At 45.4% G+C, this 18,864-nt stretch overlaps 3 protein-coding genes across 3 annotated transcripts in view; 2 read left to right on the top strand and 1 right to left on the bottom strand.

The window, feature by feature from the left end:
• kank3 (KN motif and ankyrin repeat domains 3) overlaps positions 1–2,828 on the top strand; it is a 45,088-nt gene extending 42,260 nt beyond the window's left edge. Inside the window, exons 10-11 of the mRNA XM_055658348.1 lie at positions 1,331–1,426; positions 2,595–2,828. Of these exons, the coding sequence (XP_055514323.1) occupies positions 1,331–1,426; positions 2,595–2,606 (108 nt within the window). The 3' untranslated portion in view covers positions 2,607–2,828. The remainder of the gene's footprint in view (positions 1–1,330; positions 1,427–2,594) is intronic.
• Positions 2,829–5,149: 2,321 nt separating this feature from the next.
• rps28 (ribosomal protein S28) lies at positions 5,150–10,797 on the bottom strand. Its single transcript, XM_055658347.1, has 4 exons — positions 10,685–10,797; positions 8,827–8,874; positions 7,731–7,856; positions 5,150–5,250 (listed from the first exon to the last, which is right to left on the bottom strand). Exons 1-3 carry the CDS (start codon positions 10,721–10,723, stop codon positions 7,734–7,736), a joined length of 210 nt encoding a protein of 69 aa, XP_055514322.1. The 5' UTR covers positions 10,724–10,797; the 3' UTR covers positions 5,150–5,250; positions 7,731–7,733.
• Positions 10,798–11,853: 1,056 nt separating this feature from the next.
• Positions 11,854–18,404, top strand: ndufa7 (NADH:ubiquinone oxidoreductase subunit A7). Its single transcript, XM_055658346.1, has 4 exons — positions 11,854–12,001; positions 13,856–13,905; positions 16,505–16,654; positions 18,094–18,404. The coding sequence occupies exons 1-4, from the start codon at positions 11,951–11,953 to the stop codon at positions 18,188–18,190; spliced, it is 348 nt and encodes a 115-aa protein (XP_055514321.1). The 5' UTR covers positions 11,854–11,950; the 3' UTR covers positions 18,191–18,404.
• Positions 18,405–18,864: the final 460 nt, after the last annotated feature.

Below are 18,864 nucleotides of genomic sequence, written 5' to 3'. Positions count from 1 at the left end.
CCGACTACTTTTTTTTTTAATTGTTCAAGAAGGAACTGCAGATGCTGGAAAAAGTGCTGGAGAAATGGTGGAACAGTGTGGCCATCAGCTGGCTCTAGGTGGTACTGCAGCTCATGTTGGGCTGCTAAATGCAGATGTATCTTCCCTTCAGAATAGTCCATCAGTGAGCACTTTCCGCAGCTGAATAGACTGGCATTGTTTACACATAATTCCCCACACAGGGGATCTATCATGTGTTTCAATTATATTAACAGTAACCAGTAAAATATGATTATCATTACCAAATCAATGAACACTTTAATTCCCTTCCCCATTCCCACACTGACTGTTCTGTCCTGGGCCTCCTCCACTGTCAGTACAAGGCCCAGCACAAATTGGAGGAACAGCATCTAATATTTCACTTGGACAGCTTACACCCCAGCAGTATGAACATCGACTTCTTTAACTTCATGTAACATCCCTCCCCCCTTCCCAGTTCTCCGCCCAGTCTGACTGCCCTTGATTATTATTATCCGTTTGCTGTGTGGTTACCTTCACCGATCTATTCTACACTTTCCTAGATCCCCATCCCCTTTGTCTCGTTTTCACACCTAACTTTTCCTTATCTATGTATCTCCCTCTCCCCTGACCCAGTCTGAAGAAGGGTCTCGACCCAAATCGTCACCCATTGAGAGCTGCCTGTCCCATAGAAACATAGAAATTAGGTGCAGGAGTAGGCCATTCGGCCCTTCGAGCCTGCACCGCCATTCAATATGATCACGGCTGATCATCCAACTCAGTATCCCGTACCTGCCTTCTCTCCATACCCCCTGATCCCCTTAGCCACAAGGGCCACATCTAACTCCATCTTAAATATAGCCAATGAACTGGCCTCAACTACCCTCTGTGGCAGAGAGTTCCCGCTGAGTCCCGCTGAGTTACTCTAGCATTTTGTGTCTATCTTCAGTGCAAACCAGCATCTGCAGTTCCTTCCTGCATAATCTGGCTATTTACAATACGATTGGACTTTATTCATCCCTGGGGGGAAATTGATCTGCCAACGGTGATAAAACACATGTTACTTGTCATTAAAGTGATGAATAGAAAGGATTGGGGATGTGCAAAGATTGCGGGGGGGGAGTTAGTCTACCCCTCGACAGAAGAATGTGTAGTGTGTATTCAATTCCCCTTGTCATAAGGGATAACATTGTCAGTGTTCCTAATTGTTTGTTTCCTAATTGAATTAATTTCCAAGTTACTGACAAAACTGGCTGTATCTTCCCAGCGTTTGTGGTTTCATATTTTCTGTTCCAATGAATAGTGGTAACTACAAGTGTTCACTTCCTTACAGGATGGCAGTAATGCAATAACCATCGCGTTAGAAGCCGATAACAAAGATATTGCCGCAATGCTCACTGCACGCAAGAACCTGGAGTCGACATCGCAGGTCGGAACAAACGCTACATTTGATATTTTTACAGAATACACAATGGGCTGTCTTTTTTTCAGTCTCCTTAGCATTATATTACATTTCCCCCCCATTCCCTACTCCTGAGCCACTCAGTCACAGAACACAAAACAGACAGTTCTCAACCAAGATGCCTCATCTAAGCTAGTCCCATTTACCCATGTTTGGCCCACATCCCTCTAAATCTTTTCTATGTATGTACCTGTGATTGTGTCTTCTACCTGGCTCAACTACCTGCTCTGGCAGCTCATTCCATATACCCACCACCCTGTCTTGCAGTGTTTAAAAGTTGCCCTTTCGGTTCCCATTACATCTCGACTTTCACCGTGACCTCTGGTCCTTCAATCTCCTACTCTGGGTAAAAGATAGGGTGAATGCACCATCTATTACCCTCATGATTACCCTTCCGCCTCCTACACTCCAAGGAATAAAGTCGTAGCCTGCTCAATCACTCCATATATGTAGCTCAGGCCCTGGCAACATCCTCGTAAAACATCTCTGCACTCTTTTCAGCTCAATGAAATCGTTCCAAGAGCAGTGTGGCCAAAACTGAAACCAATACTCCAAATGCAGCCTCATGGTCTTGTATAACTAACAAATGACCCACCATATTCCAAGGATGTACAGGTTTGTAGGTTAATTGGCTTTGGTAAAAAAAATTGTAAAACTCCCCTGGTGTGTAGGGCAGTGTTAGTGTATGGAGTAATTACTGGTTAGCATGGACTGAAGGGCCTGTTTCCATGCTGCATCGCTAAAGTAATTCATTAGCGCTGAAGATTTGTAATTCATTGACTGAAGAAGGGTCGTGACTCAAAATGTCACCCATTCCTTCTCTCCAGAGAAGCTGCCTGTCCTGCTGAGTTACTCCAGCATTTTCTTTCCTACATAATTCATTGGCAGTTGAGAGCTTTGGGGAATGAAGGTTAGGCACAAATGAAATTTCTCAAGAGCTTCATGGTGTGACAGTCCAACATTACTCAAAACTGGTCTCTGAAGTAAATTGAGTCATAGCCTGAAGATAAGACACAAAATGCTGGGAGTGACTCAGCGGGACAGGCCGCATCCCTGGAGAGAAAGGAGTGGGTGACGTTTTGGGTGGAGACCCAGTGATAGCCGGTATTTTCATCCAGATTCCTTTTGGTTTCAGGTTGTGCCATAGACGGGTTCCAGTTACAGGAGCTACCCACCGTACAAAGATCGGGGGATAGTATCATCATTCTTGTCCAACAGTATTTTGTCCATACAGTTCTTTTATATGGTTGATTCTCTTGATATGTTGATTAAAGCAACATTCATCATTGTGATATTGCTAGCATCTAAGAAATACCTTTCATTGTATGCAAAGCAAAAATTGCATTTTACATTAAAGATTGAAACTTTTTGCCTGCTGTATAATGACTTTCTTATTCCCACCTAATATATGGTTATTAAAAACCATTGTGTCAAGGTTTAAAAGAATGCTGGAAACATTTAGCTTAGGCAACATCTTTATACGGTTTTATAATTATTTTCCCCACTTAAAAAACTGCCTGGGGAACTGCCTTACAGAGCTTACAGCTCCAGAGTCCCGGGTTCGATCCTGGCTACAGGTGCTGTCTGTGCGCCCTTTGTACATGCTCCTCGTGGGTTTTCTCAGAGTACTTTGGGTATTTTCCCCGCACTTCAAAGACACGCAGGTTTGTAGGTTAATTGGCTTGGTATAAATGTAAAAATCGGCCCTAGTTAATGTGTGGGGATCGATTGTTGGCGCGGACTCAGAGGGCCAAAAGGCATCTCCAAACTAAATTACACTCGTCCCACCTCTCCATGTTTAGGTCCATATCTCTCCAAACCTGTTCTATTCATAGGTACACAAAAATTGCTGGAGAAACTCAGCGGGTGCAGCGGCATCTATGGAGCGAAGGAAATAGGTAACGTTTTGGGCCGAAACCCGGAAGGAAATAGGTAACGTTTCGGGCCGAAACACGGAAGGGTTTCGGCCCGAAACGTTACCTATTTCCCTCGCTCCATAGATGCTGCTGCACCCACTGAGTTTCTCCAGCATTTTTGTGTACCTTCGATCTTCCAGCATCTGCAGTTCCTTCTTGAACACTGTTCTATTCATATACTTGTCTAACCTTTTCTTAAATTTTGGGATAGTCCCTGCCTCAACTACCTCCTCTGGCAGCTTGTTCCATACACCCACCACCCTTCGGTGATTCCTATTAAATCTTTTCCCCTTCACCTTAAACCTATGTCCTCGGCTCCTTGAATCACCTACTGCCAGATACTCTGTGTATCCATCCAATCTATTCCATTTACTATTTTATAGAGGGAGTACAGAGTACAGAGAAGGTTCACCAGACTGATTCCTGGGATGTCAGGACTTTCATATGAAGAAAGACTGGATAGACTCAGTTTGTACTCGCTAGAATTTAGAAGATTGAGGGGGGATCTTATAGAAACTTACAAAATTCTTAAGGGGTTGGACAGGCTAGATGCAGGAAGATTGTTCCGGATGTTGGGAAAGTCCAGAACAAGGGGTCACAGTTTAAGGATAAGGGGGAAATCTTTTAGGACCGAGATGAGGAAAACATTTTTAACACAGAGTGTGGTGAATCTCTGGAATTCTCTCCCGCAGAAGGTAGTTGAGGCCAATTCATTGACTATATTTAAGAGGGAGTTAGATGTGGCCCTTGTGGATAAAGGGATCAGGGGGTATGGAGAGAAGGCAGGTACAGGATACTGAGTTGGATGATCAGCCATGATCATATAGAATGGCGGTGCAGGCTTGAAGGGCCGAATGGCAACACGTTTGATTGCATGACTATCACGTGGCCCTGTCATCATAAATTGTTTGGAGCCTGTTATTTTTAAGCATCAAAAATAGATTCTACATTTAATTACACTATGCTTTTCAAAATGATGACATTGAAATGCTTTGTGAAAAATAAGCTTTTCTGTAAAATGCTTCAAAGGCAAGACTAGAAATACAAAAAGAAACAACACTCCAACCTCTGAATGTTCAAGTAGAGGATGAACACCACCTGAACAGCGGTCAATTTATATGGCAACTATTGCTCAGTACTGTCAGGGTTCCTAATACCTTTTGCCCGAGTTGCTCAGAGTATACAGCTTGTCACGGCAGGAACTCAAGCTGTGGAACTGGATCCTCAAGTAAAATGCCAACTTTCACCAGCACAGTATTAAGAGGGGCTTCCAGTATTAGAACTGAGGAAACACTTTTTCTCACAGAGAGTGGTGAGTCTGGTGAATTCTCTGCCTCAGAGGGTGGTGGAAGCAGGTTCTCTGGATGCTTTCAAGAGAGAGCGCTAGATAGGGCTCTTAAAAATAGCAGAGTCAGGGGATATGGGGAGAAGGCAGGAACGGGGTACTGATTGGGGATGATCACATTGAATGGAGGTGCTGGCTCGAAGGGCCTACTCCTGCACCTATTGTCTATTGTCTGATTCAGGCATTTTCCTGGGTGCTGGTCAGGGTGATGTAGGGGAGAAGATCCATGAAGCATGAACTTTTGTGTCGGAAGGAAGTGCAGATGCTGGTTTACACCAAAAATAAACAAAATACTGGAGTAACTAAGCGTGAACCTTTCATGTTGGGACCCTTCACTGTGCTTTAAAGGCAGCCAAACCATACTATAAATACCACGGCCACAACATTCAAGTTTAGTGCGAAATATAAAACAATGAAACCCAACAGATCGGCCAATTTACAGAATTTATTGTAGCATTTTGTCCAAAAAAGTTTGCAAATGTCTGTAACCAATTGTGGAGGTAAGGGTCTTCAGGTGGCAGTTGGCATACCTGTTGAAATGAAAACAAAACATCAGTAAAATGGCCAAACAGCTGAAGAAAGTCATCATAAGAATACTGGAGACTGGTGTAGTAGATAGCAATGGTAAACCAGCAAGATTGACATAACAAACTTTGGTTGGACTGTGCTGTGCTAAAGGGTGTTGCTTCTCTTCACTAGAAAATGACCAGACGGTCTTGGCGACAAATCAAGACAGTCAAACAGGTTTGACGCTCTTTGAAGCAAGACCAAAAAGCGGGAAAGGATACAACGGTAGATACAAAATGCTGGAGTAACTCACCTGCTGAGTTACTCCAGCATTTTGTGTCTACCTTCGATTTTTAACCAGCATCTGCAGTTCCTTCTTACACAAAGGACACAACGGTTGACATTTATTGATCGATTATAAAATACAGCGTGAGCCCACCCGTTCACATTAGCCCTGTGCTATCCCACTTTCGCTTGCAATCCCTCCACTGGGGGCAATTTACAGAAGCCAATTTGTCAACAAACCCACACATGTTTTTGAGATGCGGGAAGAAATGCACGTGCACAGGGGAGTACGTGCAAATACCACAGACGTCACCCAAGGTCACGGTCAAACCCAGGTCTCTGGCAGTGTGAAGCAGCAGCTCCACTGTGCTGCCTCATTGTTTCTGTCGGTAGCAGACCTCTGAAATACAAGCCTAAGAGGACCAGGAGAAACACCTACTGCACCCACGCACGTTTGTCTCATTTATTGTTCCAAAAATTGCTAAGTGGTTCAGATAAACTGCAAACTGGTTAATAGTTTAAAAACAGGGAGAAATTAGTAGACACAAAAATGCTGGAGTAACTCAGCGGGACAGGCAGCATCTCTGGAGAGAAGGAATGGGCGACGTTTCGGGTTGAGACTCTTCTTCAGAATGAAATTAGTGTAGATGGATTAGATGAAGTGGTGCATATAATTACAGGACCACCACCACCGATTTTCCAGCAACTGATGCTCCTTTAATCCGGACAAAATGACGAGAACTTGAACTCGGATGTAATGGGGACAGTCGGAAATAAATGATTAATCCACATGATCTCAATGGGAGGTTTGGCAGTGGGCAGCTCATGCCCAGCCTAACACACACAACACAATGTACATTGGTGCCTGACACTAAGATGCTGCACTGAAGGAGGAGGCTACCGTCAATTATATTGCAGGTAATATTCATCAAAGTCCTTGATTTTTGCCCATGAGCTCTTTCTAAACAGTTTATGTAACTGCAGGTCCTGCAGCAATAAGCCCACATCTGATTTATTTTAAACACAATAACTAAAGCTAAATTCATTTGACCATACTATATAATGCCATTTTGGTGGGAAACTGTTGCTATATACATCCAAGGTCTTTGAACAGGGTATATACAGTACTGAAAACCTGAGGCAGAACAAGAAACAGGAACTGTAATCTCTACAATAAATATGGAAGAACAGAAACAGCAGTTGAAGGCATTGAATTAAAAAAAATCGATCAGAATAATTCCAGATTTGAAATGATCTCAAATGATTTGATCTGCTGCTGGAAGAAACAGAAAGAATAAGCAAGGAGTAGGAAGCCAGCAGCGGTCTCATGAAGAGCACAAACCAATACAGGTGAGCCCCATGTTATGGCCATTTGTGTTATGGAAATTCACCCTTTCCCAATTCACATGAGCAAGAAATTTGAGATACAGAATAAAATTTATCAGAATTTATTCGAAAAAATAAACAAACTGAATTAATTTTTAACGCTCATATCTTGATGCACGCTGAGATGATGTGACATTGCATTATGGATAAAAGCAACACAGAACACTTTCTAGGAACTTAGCCACTCCTATAACACACGGGTCGCTTGTAATGAAGACTCGGTTGCAAACTATAAATTCTACACTGGTGCTGTGTACCACTCCTGCCTGGTCACTAGAAGCTGACCACAAACCTGCAAAACAGACACAAAATGCTGAAGTAACTCAGCAGGACTGGCAGCATCTCAGGAGAGAAGGAATGGGTGATGTTTCAGGTCGAGTCCCATCTTCCGAAACGTCACCCATTCCTTCTCTCCAGGGATGCTGCATGTCTCGCTGAGTTACTCCAGCGTTTTGTGTCTATCTTCGGTTTAAACCAGCATCTGCAGTTCCTTCCTACACGAACCTGCAAAATCTCCATAGTGTCACCAAAATACACCTCCCCGCCATTCTGTCTTAAATCTTAGTAGGTAACCCTAACCCTAATGTCTGCAATTTTGGAAGCAGCAAGAAGTGTTAAACAAGGTAATAGCTATGAAGTTCTCTACTAAATATTTGGCACACATATTGTGGGCCGTTGGGCCTTTTCCTGTGCGGTACTATTCTATGTTCTATCCATTCTAAATTAGAGCATCTTAATACTACACAGGTACTCTATGAATGCATATGGTCTAGATTTAACCTGCTATTTTTTACCTGAAATTCACGTAAACAACTACATTTAGTGAGAATACCTGTTATCGTAATCTTCTTGCTTCACGTTCAGACTCCAAAAGTGTGAGCACATCTCCCTCACGGACTGGTCCCTTCACATTCCTAATGATGGATCGGTTGCTGTCATCCATAAATTCCACACGAACCTACACGATAAACACTCTGGATTACATCCAAAAGCCTGATGAAATAGCTAACAGAAGGTGACAACGAAGCATGCAGAGATAAAATGTAATCAGGGTGATAGTCAGACTGGTAGAACCAGGAAGAGGGAGATGGAGAGAGAGAGAGAGAAAGAGAAAGCAAGGGGTATGTGAAGTTAGAAATCCAGAGATGCTGCCTGTCCCTCCAGCATTTTGTGTCTATCTTCGGTATAAACCAGGAAGGAACTGCAGATGCTGGTTTACACCGCAGACACAAAAACATGGAGTAACTCAGCGGGACAGGCAGCATCTCCGGAGAGAAGGAATGGGTGACGTTTCGGGTCGAGACCCTCCGAGTCAAAAAGATATTAAAATTTCTTGTTTCAAAACTGCATTTTGTTTGCAGATTAACTGCAAAGCCAAGAAAACAATGGTAAATGTACCCAGCTCTTAACAGTTTTATTCCAAGAAAGGAAATGCCTGGTTAATCAATAAAACTTCACAAATTCCCACATTGCAACAGTATATGGAGAGCGTGCACACTTGTATACATCCAGACACACACACACACTCAATATACATATATAATACCCATTTTTAACTGGACATCAGATTTTGCAGGCCAACATTACATGGATCATCTAATTTGGGCGTGTCTGTATTGAAAAGCATTCACACGAGGAAGGTTCAGAAACTGGAAGAACTAACAGCATTCTGGAAATGCTCAGGCAGGATCTGTGGAGATGGGAATAGCTGCGAACTTTTCAACCAGTTGCCGATGAACAGCTTGCCCTATTTGGATATTTCCAGGATTATTTGTTCAATTCCAGCAAATGCAATGCAATATCTGCTTTGGTGCTGCTCGGATTTGTAAAGCACACAAAGAAAACAGCAAACTCGTACAACCATATACTTTAACATGCAACATACTTCAGTTTTACAAGTATTTCAATAATTGCTGGTCCATTCATACCTGTGTACACTGTCCCTGGGAACCAGTTCTTCCAAGAACTTTGGTAACCTATGACCAGAAAACAATTTAACAAAGTTTACAGTTAATTGACACATCCAATGATTTGCACATTCAATATTGTTATGAGACAGAACTTTGATTGCATAACACACAATGGGATACTCGCAAAATTTGATTCAAGTTTTAACTCTGCACATCAATTTCAATACATTCTCCTCATTCCAGCATCAAAAGCAGAGGGCTCAACTCTCTTCATTCTACACCAACATGGCAAGCCTTTGGACTAACCAGGTCAACACAGAAAATGGTTCCAATCTTCATCCAACTGGATGGGACCTTGCTCATCTGTTCCCATTCACATTTATCCACTGAGGCTTTTCTTCCTGTACTTGAACAAGCATGTTATGTCCCAAAATACATATTTTTAGGCTGATGGTATCCATCTCCATCTTGAAACCTCAAAACTATACAAAATGTCATATTATTCACCTGCTATCCAGCATGGGAAGAAAGTATTGTGAAGGCCTTCAATACTACCTTGATGCCATTACTGGGCCACACTCTAAAATGGTCCAAACTGCTAGTCTCCTTGATGTCAGCAAAGATAAGATTCACACCAATGAAATGTCATCACAGTCTGCCTATTTGCACCTGCCCCTCAGGTGATCCCTCGGACTATCCTTGATCAGACTTTGCTGATTTTACCTTGCACTAAATCATGCACATATGCACTGTAGATGGCAAGATTGCATTTCGTTGTCTCTGTACTGTACACTGACAATGACAATTAAAATTGAATCTGAATCTGAACTGATTGTAATCATGTATTATCTTTCTTCTGACTAGTCAGCATGCAATAAAAAAAATTCATTGTACTTTAATACACGTGATAAACTGAACCACCAAAACACTGAACTAAATATTTAAAAAATACATTTCCTCTCAGTCTCCTTATATCCCCTTATATAAATGTGATATTATTCAAAAGCCTTGATTTGAACCAAGTTCTGATCTGCCCCCCCCCCCCCCCCCCCCCCCCCCCCCACTGTCCTTTATCATCACCCCCACTACACAGCCCATCAGCCTTTAAACTTGTCACCTAAATTCTCTAATCTCTTTACGGTCTCATTTTACTCCCTCGTCTGTGCAGCGACTCAGTGGCAAATCAAAATTATAGGTTTGTAGGGTAAGGGCTGCAATTCCTTGGAAGGCAGGAGGGCGCGGGGAGATGAGGCGACCGGGGCCTGTGTCAGCAGTCCCTCCCCAGTCTCTCACATACCCTCCACCCAGATCCCCTCCTTATCTCCACCAGTACAATCTCGATGTTAGGGAAGTCCAGGACAAGGGGTCACAGCTTAAGGATAAGGGGGAAATCCTTTAAAACCGAGATGAGAAGAACTTTTTTCACGCAGAGAGTGGTGAATCTCTGGAACTCTCTGCCACAGAGGGTAGTTGAGGCCAGTTCATTGGCTATATTTAAGAGGGAGTTAGATGTGGCCCTTGTGGCTAAGGGGATCAGAGGGGTATGGAGAGAAGGCAGGTACGGGATACTGAGTTGGATGATCAGCCATGATCATATTGAATGGCGGTGCAGGCTAGAAGGGCCGAACGGCCTACTCCTGCACCTAAATTTTCTATGTTTCTATCTCCATCCCCAACCCCCTGTCCCGCCTCCACCGGCCGGGCTGAGCCATGTTGGGGCCTTGTGTGTTTAACCGCGACCAGTTTGACGGCCTATGTCCCCGCTCTCCCCCCCACCCCGGGGCCTGTGAGGGCCGGGCCGGGCCGTGGCCTGTACCTACCCCCACCACCACTACCACTACCCTGGGGCCTGTCGGGGCCGGAGCCGCTTACTTACCCGCGCCAGTTTGACGGCCTGTGTCCGCGGTCCCTCCATGATGGCGGCGTCTCTGCAAAAAAAAGGAGCACGTGGTGCGGCTCGCCCGCTATTTATACCCGCCCCCCTCCCCCCCCCTCTACACCAGCTGCCTATCAACCCCCCAACCCCCCCCCCCCCCCCTCTACACCAGCTGCCTATCACCCCCCCCCCCCCCCCCCCTCTACACCAGCTGCCTATCAACCCCCCCGTCCCGCCCCCCCTCTACACCAGCTGCCTATCACCCCCCGCCCCCCCCCCCTCTACACCAGCTGCCTATCAAACCCCCCGCCCCTCCCCCCCTCTACACCAGCGCCCCCCCCCCCTATCAACCCCCCCGCCCCGCCCCCCCCCTCTACACCAGCTGCCTATCAACCCCCCCGCCCCGCCCCCCTCTACACCAGCTGCCTATCAACCCCCCGCCCCGCCCCCCCTCTACACCAGCTGCCTATCACCAGCTGCCCCCCCCCCCCCCCCCCCCCTCTACACCAGCTGCCTATCAACCCCCCGCCCCCCCCCCCCCTCTACACCAGCTGCCTATCAACCCCCCGCCCCCCCCCCCCCTCTACACCAGCTGCCTATCAACCCCCCGCCCCGCCCCCCTCTACACCAGCTGCCTATCAACCCCCCGCCCCGCCCCCCTCTACACCAGCTGCCTATCAACCCCCCGCCCCGCCCCCCCTCTACACCAGCTGCCTATCAACCCCCCGCCCCCCCCCCCCTCTACACCAGCTGCCTATCAACCCCCCGCCCCGCCCCCCTCTACACCAGCTGCCTATCACCCCCCCCGCCCGCCCCCTCTACACCAGCCGCCCCGCACGCGCACGCGCAGGCGCACACGCGCGCACAAACCCCGTACAAACTATAACGCGCCGGTCGGAAACAAAATCCAACCTATAACATTATAGAAACATTAATAAAACAATTAATAACACCCCTTTCCCAGAATTCCCAGTTCCGCCATCAGAATGAATTCTCGGACAAACTATATATTTTTTCCATGTTGACCAAAGATCCTATAGTATAGTAGAGCTCTGCTATAGGATCTTTGATGCTGACCGTCGGCTCCTCGCCCGGCCCGGCCCGTGTGTGTGTGTGTGTGTGTCCGGCCCGTGTGTGTGTGTGTGTGTGTGTCCGGCCCGTGTGTGTGTGTCCGGCCCGTGTGTGTGTGTCCGGCCCGTGTGTGTGTGTGTGTGTCCGGCCCGTCCCGTCCCGGCGTGCACCGGGTGTTCGCCCTTGACAACAAACATGGCGTCGGCGACAAAGATCATCCAGTGGTTGCGGAACCTGGCGGCGGGGGTAAATATAATGGCTGTTATAGTGACAAGCCGGCAATATAACACTGTGGTTTACAGCAGGGAGGGTGCAGTGTGTGTGTGGGGGGTAAATATATCACTTATAGTGCCAAGCCGGCATTAGAGCACTGTGGTTTACAATAGAAATACAGCAGGGAGGGTGCAGTGTGTAATGATTATGTAATGATTAATGACTAAATATATCACTGTTTTATAATAGAAAAACGGCAAGGAGGGCACTGTTTGTATTTGTGTGATATATATATATATGTATGTATAGGTGTATATATATATATATCCCTATACACACACACATATATTGTATAGGGGTAAATATTCTCATTCTAACATGTGCACACATATATATATATATAATATATATATATATATAATAGCACATTGACAACTACAGCAACTATATAGGTTTGTTTCATCTAATATGATCTTAGTAACTGTGATATCACTGTTATAGTAACAAGCCGGTAATATAACACTGTGGTTTACAGTAGAAATACAGCAGGGAGGGTGCAGTGTGTATTTGTGTGTGTGGGGGGCTAATATATATATATCACTGTATTGTAATAACAAGACAACAAACGTGCTAAAGAACGAGGACATCTCCCATGCCCCGGTTTAGAACACCTCATCCTGGGCGCAGATGCAGCGTAGACGAGGAATTGGGAGTAGGGGATAGAGTCCTCACAGGAAGAAGGGTTGGACGAAGTGTAGTCCAGATAGCCATGGGAGTCGGTGGGTTTGTAGTTGATGTCAGTCAGTAGTTTGTTACCTAATCTGATCTAATAAATTTTCTATTTTGCGGGCGCCTTTCAAAGTCTCAAGGCCACCTTACAGAGATTAACAAGAGAGAAAAAACATATAGTCGGAGTAAAATAAATAATAAGGACATCACCAATACACAAATTAAAGACAGAAATCGCTCCAAAGACAAAAAATCAAAAACACAATGTGAAGAGAGACCAGTGGCAGCTAAAGCGCGCCAGCGTCCACTCTCCCTTTCGTCAGCCATCTTGGACACAGACTAACATATTAACTTACACACACAAAAAAAATCATCCCCCTACAGTGATTGCCACTGTGGGGAAAGGCACAATGTCCAGTCCCCATCTCCAGTTCTCCCAAAGTCAAGCCTATTGAGGCCACCGCCATTGCCTCTACGGAGGCCCGATGTTCCTGGCCGTTCTGGCCGGGTGGTGTTGCCCCGGCGTCGGGAGAGTCCTTTCAGCGGCTGGGCCACCTGGAACGGCCGCTTTGTAACTGGGGACCGCGACTCCCGAGTATTACTGTTCTGTAATAAGTAGTCTGTTATACAAATCATATACATATGCATGGGTATAGGGTGTAAATGTACAATTACATTATACAAATGTAAAGCACTTTGGCCAACTAGAGTTTTTTAAATGTGCTATATAAATAAATGTGACTTGACATGACTAAATATATCACTGTTTTATAATAGGAAAACGGCAAGGAGGGCACTGTTTGTATTTGTGTGATATATGTATATATAGGTGTGTATAGGTGTATACATATATCCCTATATACACACACACACACATATATTGTATAGGGGTAAATAATCTCATTCTAACATGCGCACACACACACACATATATATATAATAGCGCATTGACAACTACAGCAACTATATAGGTCCCTTTCATCTAATATGATCTTAGCAACTGTGATAAATTACCACAAAACAGCAGCACCAAGGTAAACATCTATATCCATGCAATATAATTTAGGAAAAGACTGAGTTAGGTATATGTAACCAGATCATATACAGGAATATGGGTGATGTTTTGGTTCTGAATAATCTCTTGTCTGTTTTTTCCAGAGGAATCTTCAAGCTAAGCTGCAGCTTCGATACACTGAAGTTGCTTCCAGGTAATACAACATATAAACTGCTGCAATCATAAGGAACCAGCTTTCCAATAGAGTTAATGGCTCTCTTCTGGAAGTGCTTAATTGATGTCAGAGGGATCTTAAAATATGTAAAAATAAGGAACTGTAGATGCTAGTTTACAAAGAAAGACACAACGTGCTGGAGTTACTCTGCTTGTCAAGTAGCATCTCTGAAGAACATGGATAAGTGATAGACAGCATCTCTAGATGGAAGGAATGGGTGACTTTTTGGGTCGAGTCCCTTCTTCTGAAGGGTCACCCATTCCGTCTATCCAGAGATGGTGCCTGTCCCGCTGAGTTACTCCAACATTTTGTGCCTTTCTTCGGTGTAAACTAGCATCTGCAGTTCCTTCCAACACATGGATGTGACATTTCAGGTCTTCTCCCATGACACCTGTACTAATCAAGAATCTATCTATCTCTGTCTTAAAAGTATCCATTGACTTCCCCTCCACAGCCTTCTGTGGCAAAGTATTCCACAGATTCACCACCCTCTGACAAAAAAAATCCCTCCTTCCCAAAGGAACATCCTTTAATTCTGACGCGATGACCTGTAGTCCTAGACTCTCCCACCAGTGGAAACATCCTTTCCACATCCACTTTATCCAATCCTTTCACTATTTAGTACTTTTCAATGAGGTCCCTCCCCCCACTCATTTTTATAAACTCTAGTGAGTACAGGCCCAGTGCCATTGAACGCTCATCATGTGTTAACCCACTCATTCCTGGGACTATTCCTGGATGAATCTCTGCTGAACCTTTACTGATACCAAAATATCTTTCCTGAGGTTCAGTGGTCAAAAGAAAAATTGATTTCTTTATAAACAATCTGCTGGCGGTACCCGGTGGGTCAGGCAGCATCTGTGGCGGGAAAAGGATGCTGAAATAAAATAATTGAGTGAAGGTACCCAAAATAAAGAGGGGGTGCGTGGGGCAAGAGCTGGTATGCGATAGGTGGGTCCAGGTGAGGCGACGTTGATGGAGTAATGTGGAGGGAGAGCCGCTGCAGGGGCGGGGCGGGGGGGGGGGGGGAGTGGGGGGGTTGAATTACGAATGATGAGAGAGGAGGTAAATTAGAGGATGTAATCGGTGAATGCTGATGATAGAATTTGATGGGAAAGGAAGGTGGATTTTGAGACCAAGGAATGTGTTGGTGATGAGCTGATGGTGTGGGTGAGGGAGAAGCTGGGTGAGAGGGGGCATTGTGCTGTGGAAAAGATGGCTTTGGGGGAGGGGGGGTCGTGGTGGAGAGGGGGGAGTGCAGATGACCTGAAATCAGAGAAATTTGATCATTCCAATTCCGGTTCAGTTTATTGTCACGTGTACCGAGGTACGGTGAAAAGCTTTTGATAGACACAAAATGCTTGAGTAACACAGCGTGACAGGCAGCATTGCTGGAGAGAACAAATGGGTGACATTTCGGGGCGAGATCCTTCCCCAGAAACGTCACCCATTCCTTCTCTCCAGAGATGCTTCCTGTCCCGCTGAGTTACTCCAGCATTTTGTGTCTACCTTTGGTTTAAACCAGCATCTGCAGTTCCTTCCTTTTCACAGTGAAAAGCTTTTGGTGCATGCTAATCAGTAGAAGGAGCTGAGAACGCGCTGTGGCTTGGTGGACTATCGAGGAGGAGGAGCGGAGTCAGGGGATACGGGGAGAAGGCAGGAACGGGGTACTGATTGGGGATGATCGCGAATGGTATGTTAGCTTTCATTGCAAAAGGATTTGAGTATAGGAGCAGAGAGGTTCTACTGTAGTTGTACAGGGTCTTGGTGAGACCACACCTGGAGTATTGCGTACAGTTTTGGTCTCCAAATCTGAGGAAGGACATTATTGCCATAGAGGGAGTGCAGAGACGGTTCACCAGACTGATTCCTGGGATGTCAGGACTGTCTTATGAAGAAAGACTGGATAGACTTGGTTTATACTCTCTAGAATTTAGAAGATTGAGAGGGGATCTTATAGAAACTTACAAAATTCTTAAGGGGTTGGACAGGCTAGATGCAGGAAGATTGTTCCCGATGTTAGGGAAGTCCAGGACAAGGGGTCACAGCTTAAGGATAAAGGGGAAATCCTTTAAAACTGACATGAGAAGAACTTTTTTCACACAGAGAGTGGTGAATCTCTGGAACTCTCTGCCACAGAGGGTAGTTGAGGCCAGTTCATTGGCTATATTTAAGAGGGAGTTAGATGTGGCCCTTGTGGCTAAGGGGATCAGGGGGTATGGAGAGAAGGCAGTTACGGGATACTGAGTTGGATGATCAGCCATGATCATATTGAATGGCGGTGCTGGCTCGAAAGGCCGAATGGCCTACTCCTGCACCTAATTTCTATGTTTCTATGATCAGCCATGATCACATTGAATGGCGGTGCTGGCTCGAAAGGCCGAATGGCCTACTCCTGCACCTATTGTCTATTGTATAATGCTGTGTTAATGCCGACCGGCACGAGTGGGACTGAATGATGCTTTTGAGTTCCCATCATTTCACCGTTGAATGTTTACCAGTTATTTTCAGGACAGGCTTTTTATGAAAAATTAAGTTCCTTTTTGTCACGTCAGAATTTTGAAATATTGTGTTTCAGAAGCCCAGAGCCGCCGATTCTACCAGTTGGTCCCAGTCATAAATTTGCAGATAACTACTACTGCCTACGTGATGGTCGCCGAGAGACGGCTCCACCTACAATCATTTGGTCACCACAGATAGCACTAGCAGCAGAAACCTCGGCAACCAGGTTGGTGGCATTGAGCTAATCATACGATCAGCACTCGTAAAATAGTCAAGAGTGTTTTAATGTCATATGTCCCAGATGGAACAATGAATTTCTTACTTCATATAATGTTTTCTTATATTTACATATATAACTTCAAAATAATGTTTGTTATATTGCATTTATAATATCGATAAAAGTTCGGGGTGGGGGGGGGGGGAACACACAGGGTTTGTGGAAAGTGGTAGGAAGGAACTGCAAATGCTGGTGTAATCTGAAGATGGACAGACACAAAATGCTGGAGTTACTCAAGCAGCGAGATGGAATGGGTTATATTTTGGGTCGAGACTCTTCAGACTGAGAGTCAGGAGAAAAGGAAACGAGAAATATGGACGGTGATGTAGAAAGATATAGAACAAATGAATGAAAGATATGCAAACAAGCAACAAAATAGGCCATTGTTAGCTGGTTGCTGGGGGAGAACGAGAAGCTGGTGCGAATTGTGTGGGGGAGGGATGGAGAGAGAGGGAATGCAGGGGTTACTTGAAGTTAGAGAAATCAATAGTCATACTGCCGGAGGTACACAAAATTGCTGGAGAAACTCAGCGGGTGCAGCAGCATCTATGGAGCCAAGGAAATAGGCGACATTTCGGGCCGAAACCCTTCTTCAGACTGATGGGGGGGGGGGGGGGAGAAGGAAGGAAAAGGGGAGGAGGAGGAGCCCGAGGGCGGGCGGATAGGAGGGTGGGAGGAGACAGCTAGAGGGTTAAGGAAGGGGAGGAGACAGCAAGGGCTAGCAAAATTGGGAGAATTCAATGTTAATGCCATCTGGACGCAAGGTCCCCAGGCGGAATATGAGGTGCTGTTCCTGCCTCTATTATACTCCGTCATACTGCCGGGTTTTATGCTGCCCAAGTGAAATATGAGATGCTGTTCCTCCAATCTGTGTTTCGGCCTCACTCTGACAATGGAGGAGACCTAGGACAGAAAGGTCTGTGTAGGAATGGGAGGGGGGGATTAAAATGTTTGGCAACAGTGGGATCAGCTAGGTCCAGGTGAACTGAGCAAAGGTGTTCAGCGAAACGATCGCCCAGTCTACGTTTAGAACGTGGCATTGGCTGTGGCCATTCCACTCATCTAGTCTGGTCTGGCACTCAGTTAGATTGTGAATAATCGAGCTTAATTGTGTTTTACCTGCCTTTGCTGATTTCCTTTGATTCGTATTAAATCAGCACATGCCTCTATTATGTTCATTTCCATATAATGATCACATGAAGATGACACAAAAAGCTGGAGTAGCTCAGCGGGACCGGCAGCGTCTCTGGAGAGAAGGAATGGGTGACGTTTCGGGTCTGCGAGTTACCCCAGCATTTTGTGTCCATCTTCGGTTTAAACCAGCATCTGCAGTTCCTTCCTGCGAATTGTCACATGAATCAGCCGAGTTTGCTTTTCTGTTTTCCCAGCAGTGAAAGCACTGTGGCAGCCACCGGCGTTAAGATGCCGGTTAAACCTGGACAGCCGGTCAAGATGGAGCTATCCACCGATCAGCCTTACTTGTGACCCCCGACAGGACGTGATTGTGGACTCTGTGACACTTTGTAAGTGGTGTCGTCCATGGGAAGTGTTTGAGCTACTGAACAACCAACTCCATGGAGTTCCAGCATCAGGTGACCCATGTGGGAGCGTTGCAGTCCCACTGCTTGTGGAGTTAGTAAACTGTTCATGTAAACTGTCTCAGTAAGCATTCACCATAATAAACACCATGTGTGCAATAGTTTAAAGGTGTAGCCATACTTTATTTCTGCGCCAAGGAGCAAAGTGGACGAGGTTGTAGGCTTCGTTGTCACCTCCTAGCTAACAATGATCAACTCTACATTTTCCTTGAACACCATCCCCTTTGATGTCTCTTTTTCACGCCTTGCCCTTCCTTATCTCAAGTTCAAGTGAGTTTATTGTCACGTGTCCCTGATAGGACAATGAAATTCTTGCTTTGCTTCAGCACAACAGATCATAGTAGGCATTTACTACAAAACAGATTAATGTGTCCATGTACTATGATATAAATATATACAAATGTATACAAAAATGCTGGAGAAACTCAGTGGGTGAGGCAGCATCTATGGAGGGAAGGAATAGGTCGAGACATGAAACGTCACCTATTCCTTCGCTCCATAGATGCTGCCTCACCCGCTGAGTTTCTCCAGCATTTTTCCCTACCTTCGATTTTTCCAGCA

Source organism: Leucoraja erinacea, chromosome 29 (assembly GCF_028641065.1).
Source record: "Leucoraja erinacea ecotype New England chromosome 29, Leri_hhj_1, whole genome shotgun sequence".
Lineage (NCBI taxonomy): Eukaryota > Metazoa > Chordata > Chondrichthyes > Rajiformes > Rajidae > Leucoraja > Leucoraja erinaceus.
The sequence above is the reverse complement of the archived record's forward strand: the minus strand, read 5'-3'. Positions and strand labels throughout refer to the sequence as shown.

Coding starts and splice junctions, on each gene's coding strand:
- rps28 (XM_055658347.1), bottom strand. CDS start 10,723: ATGGAGGGACCGCGGACACAGGCCGTCAAACTGGCGCGG. Junction 8,875..10,684: donor AGGCCGTCAAACTGGCGCGG/GTAAGTAAGCGG, acceptor TTCTGGTCATAG/GTTACCAAAGTTCTTGGAAG. Junction 7,857..8,826: donor CCCAGGGACAGTGTACACAG/GTATGAATGGAC, acceptor TTTATCGTGTAG/GTTCGTGTGGAATTTATGGA.
- ndufa7 (XM_055658346.1), top strand. CDS start 11,951: ATGGCGTCGGCGACAAAGATCATCCAGTGGTTGCGGAACCTGGCGGCG. Junction 12,002..13,855: donor TGCGGAACCTGGCGGCGGGG/GTAAATATAATG, acceptor TGTTTTTTCCAG/AGGAATCTTCAAGCTAAGCT. Junction 13,906..16,504: donor TACACTGAAGTTGCTTCCAG/GTAATACAACAT, acceptor ATTGTGTTTCAG/AAGCCCAGAGCCGCCGATTC.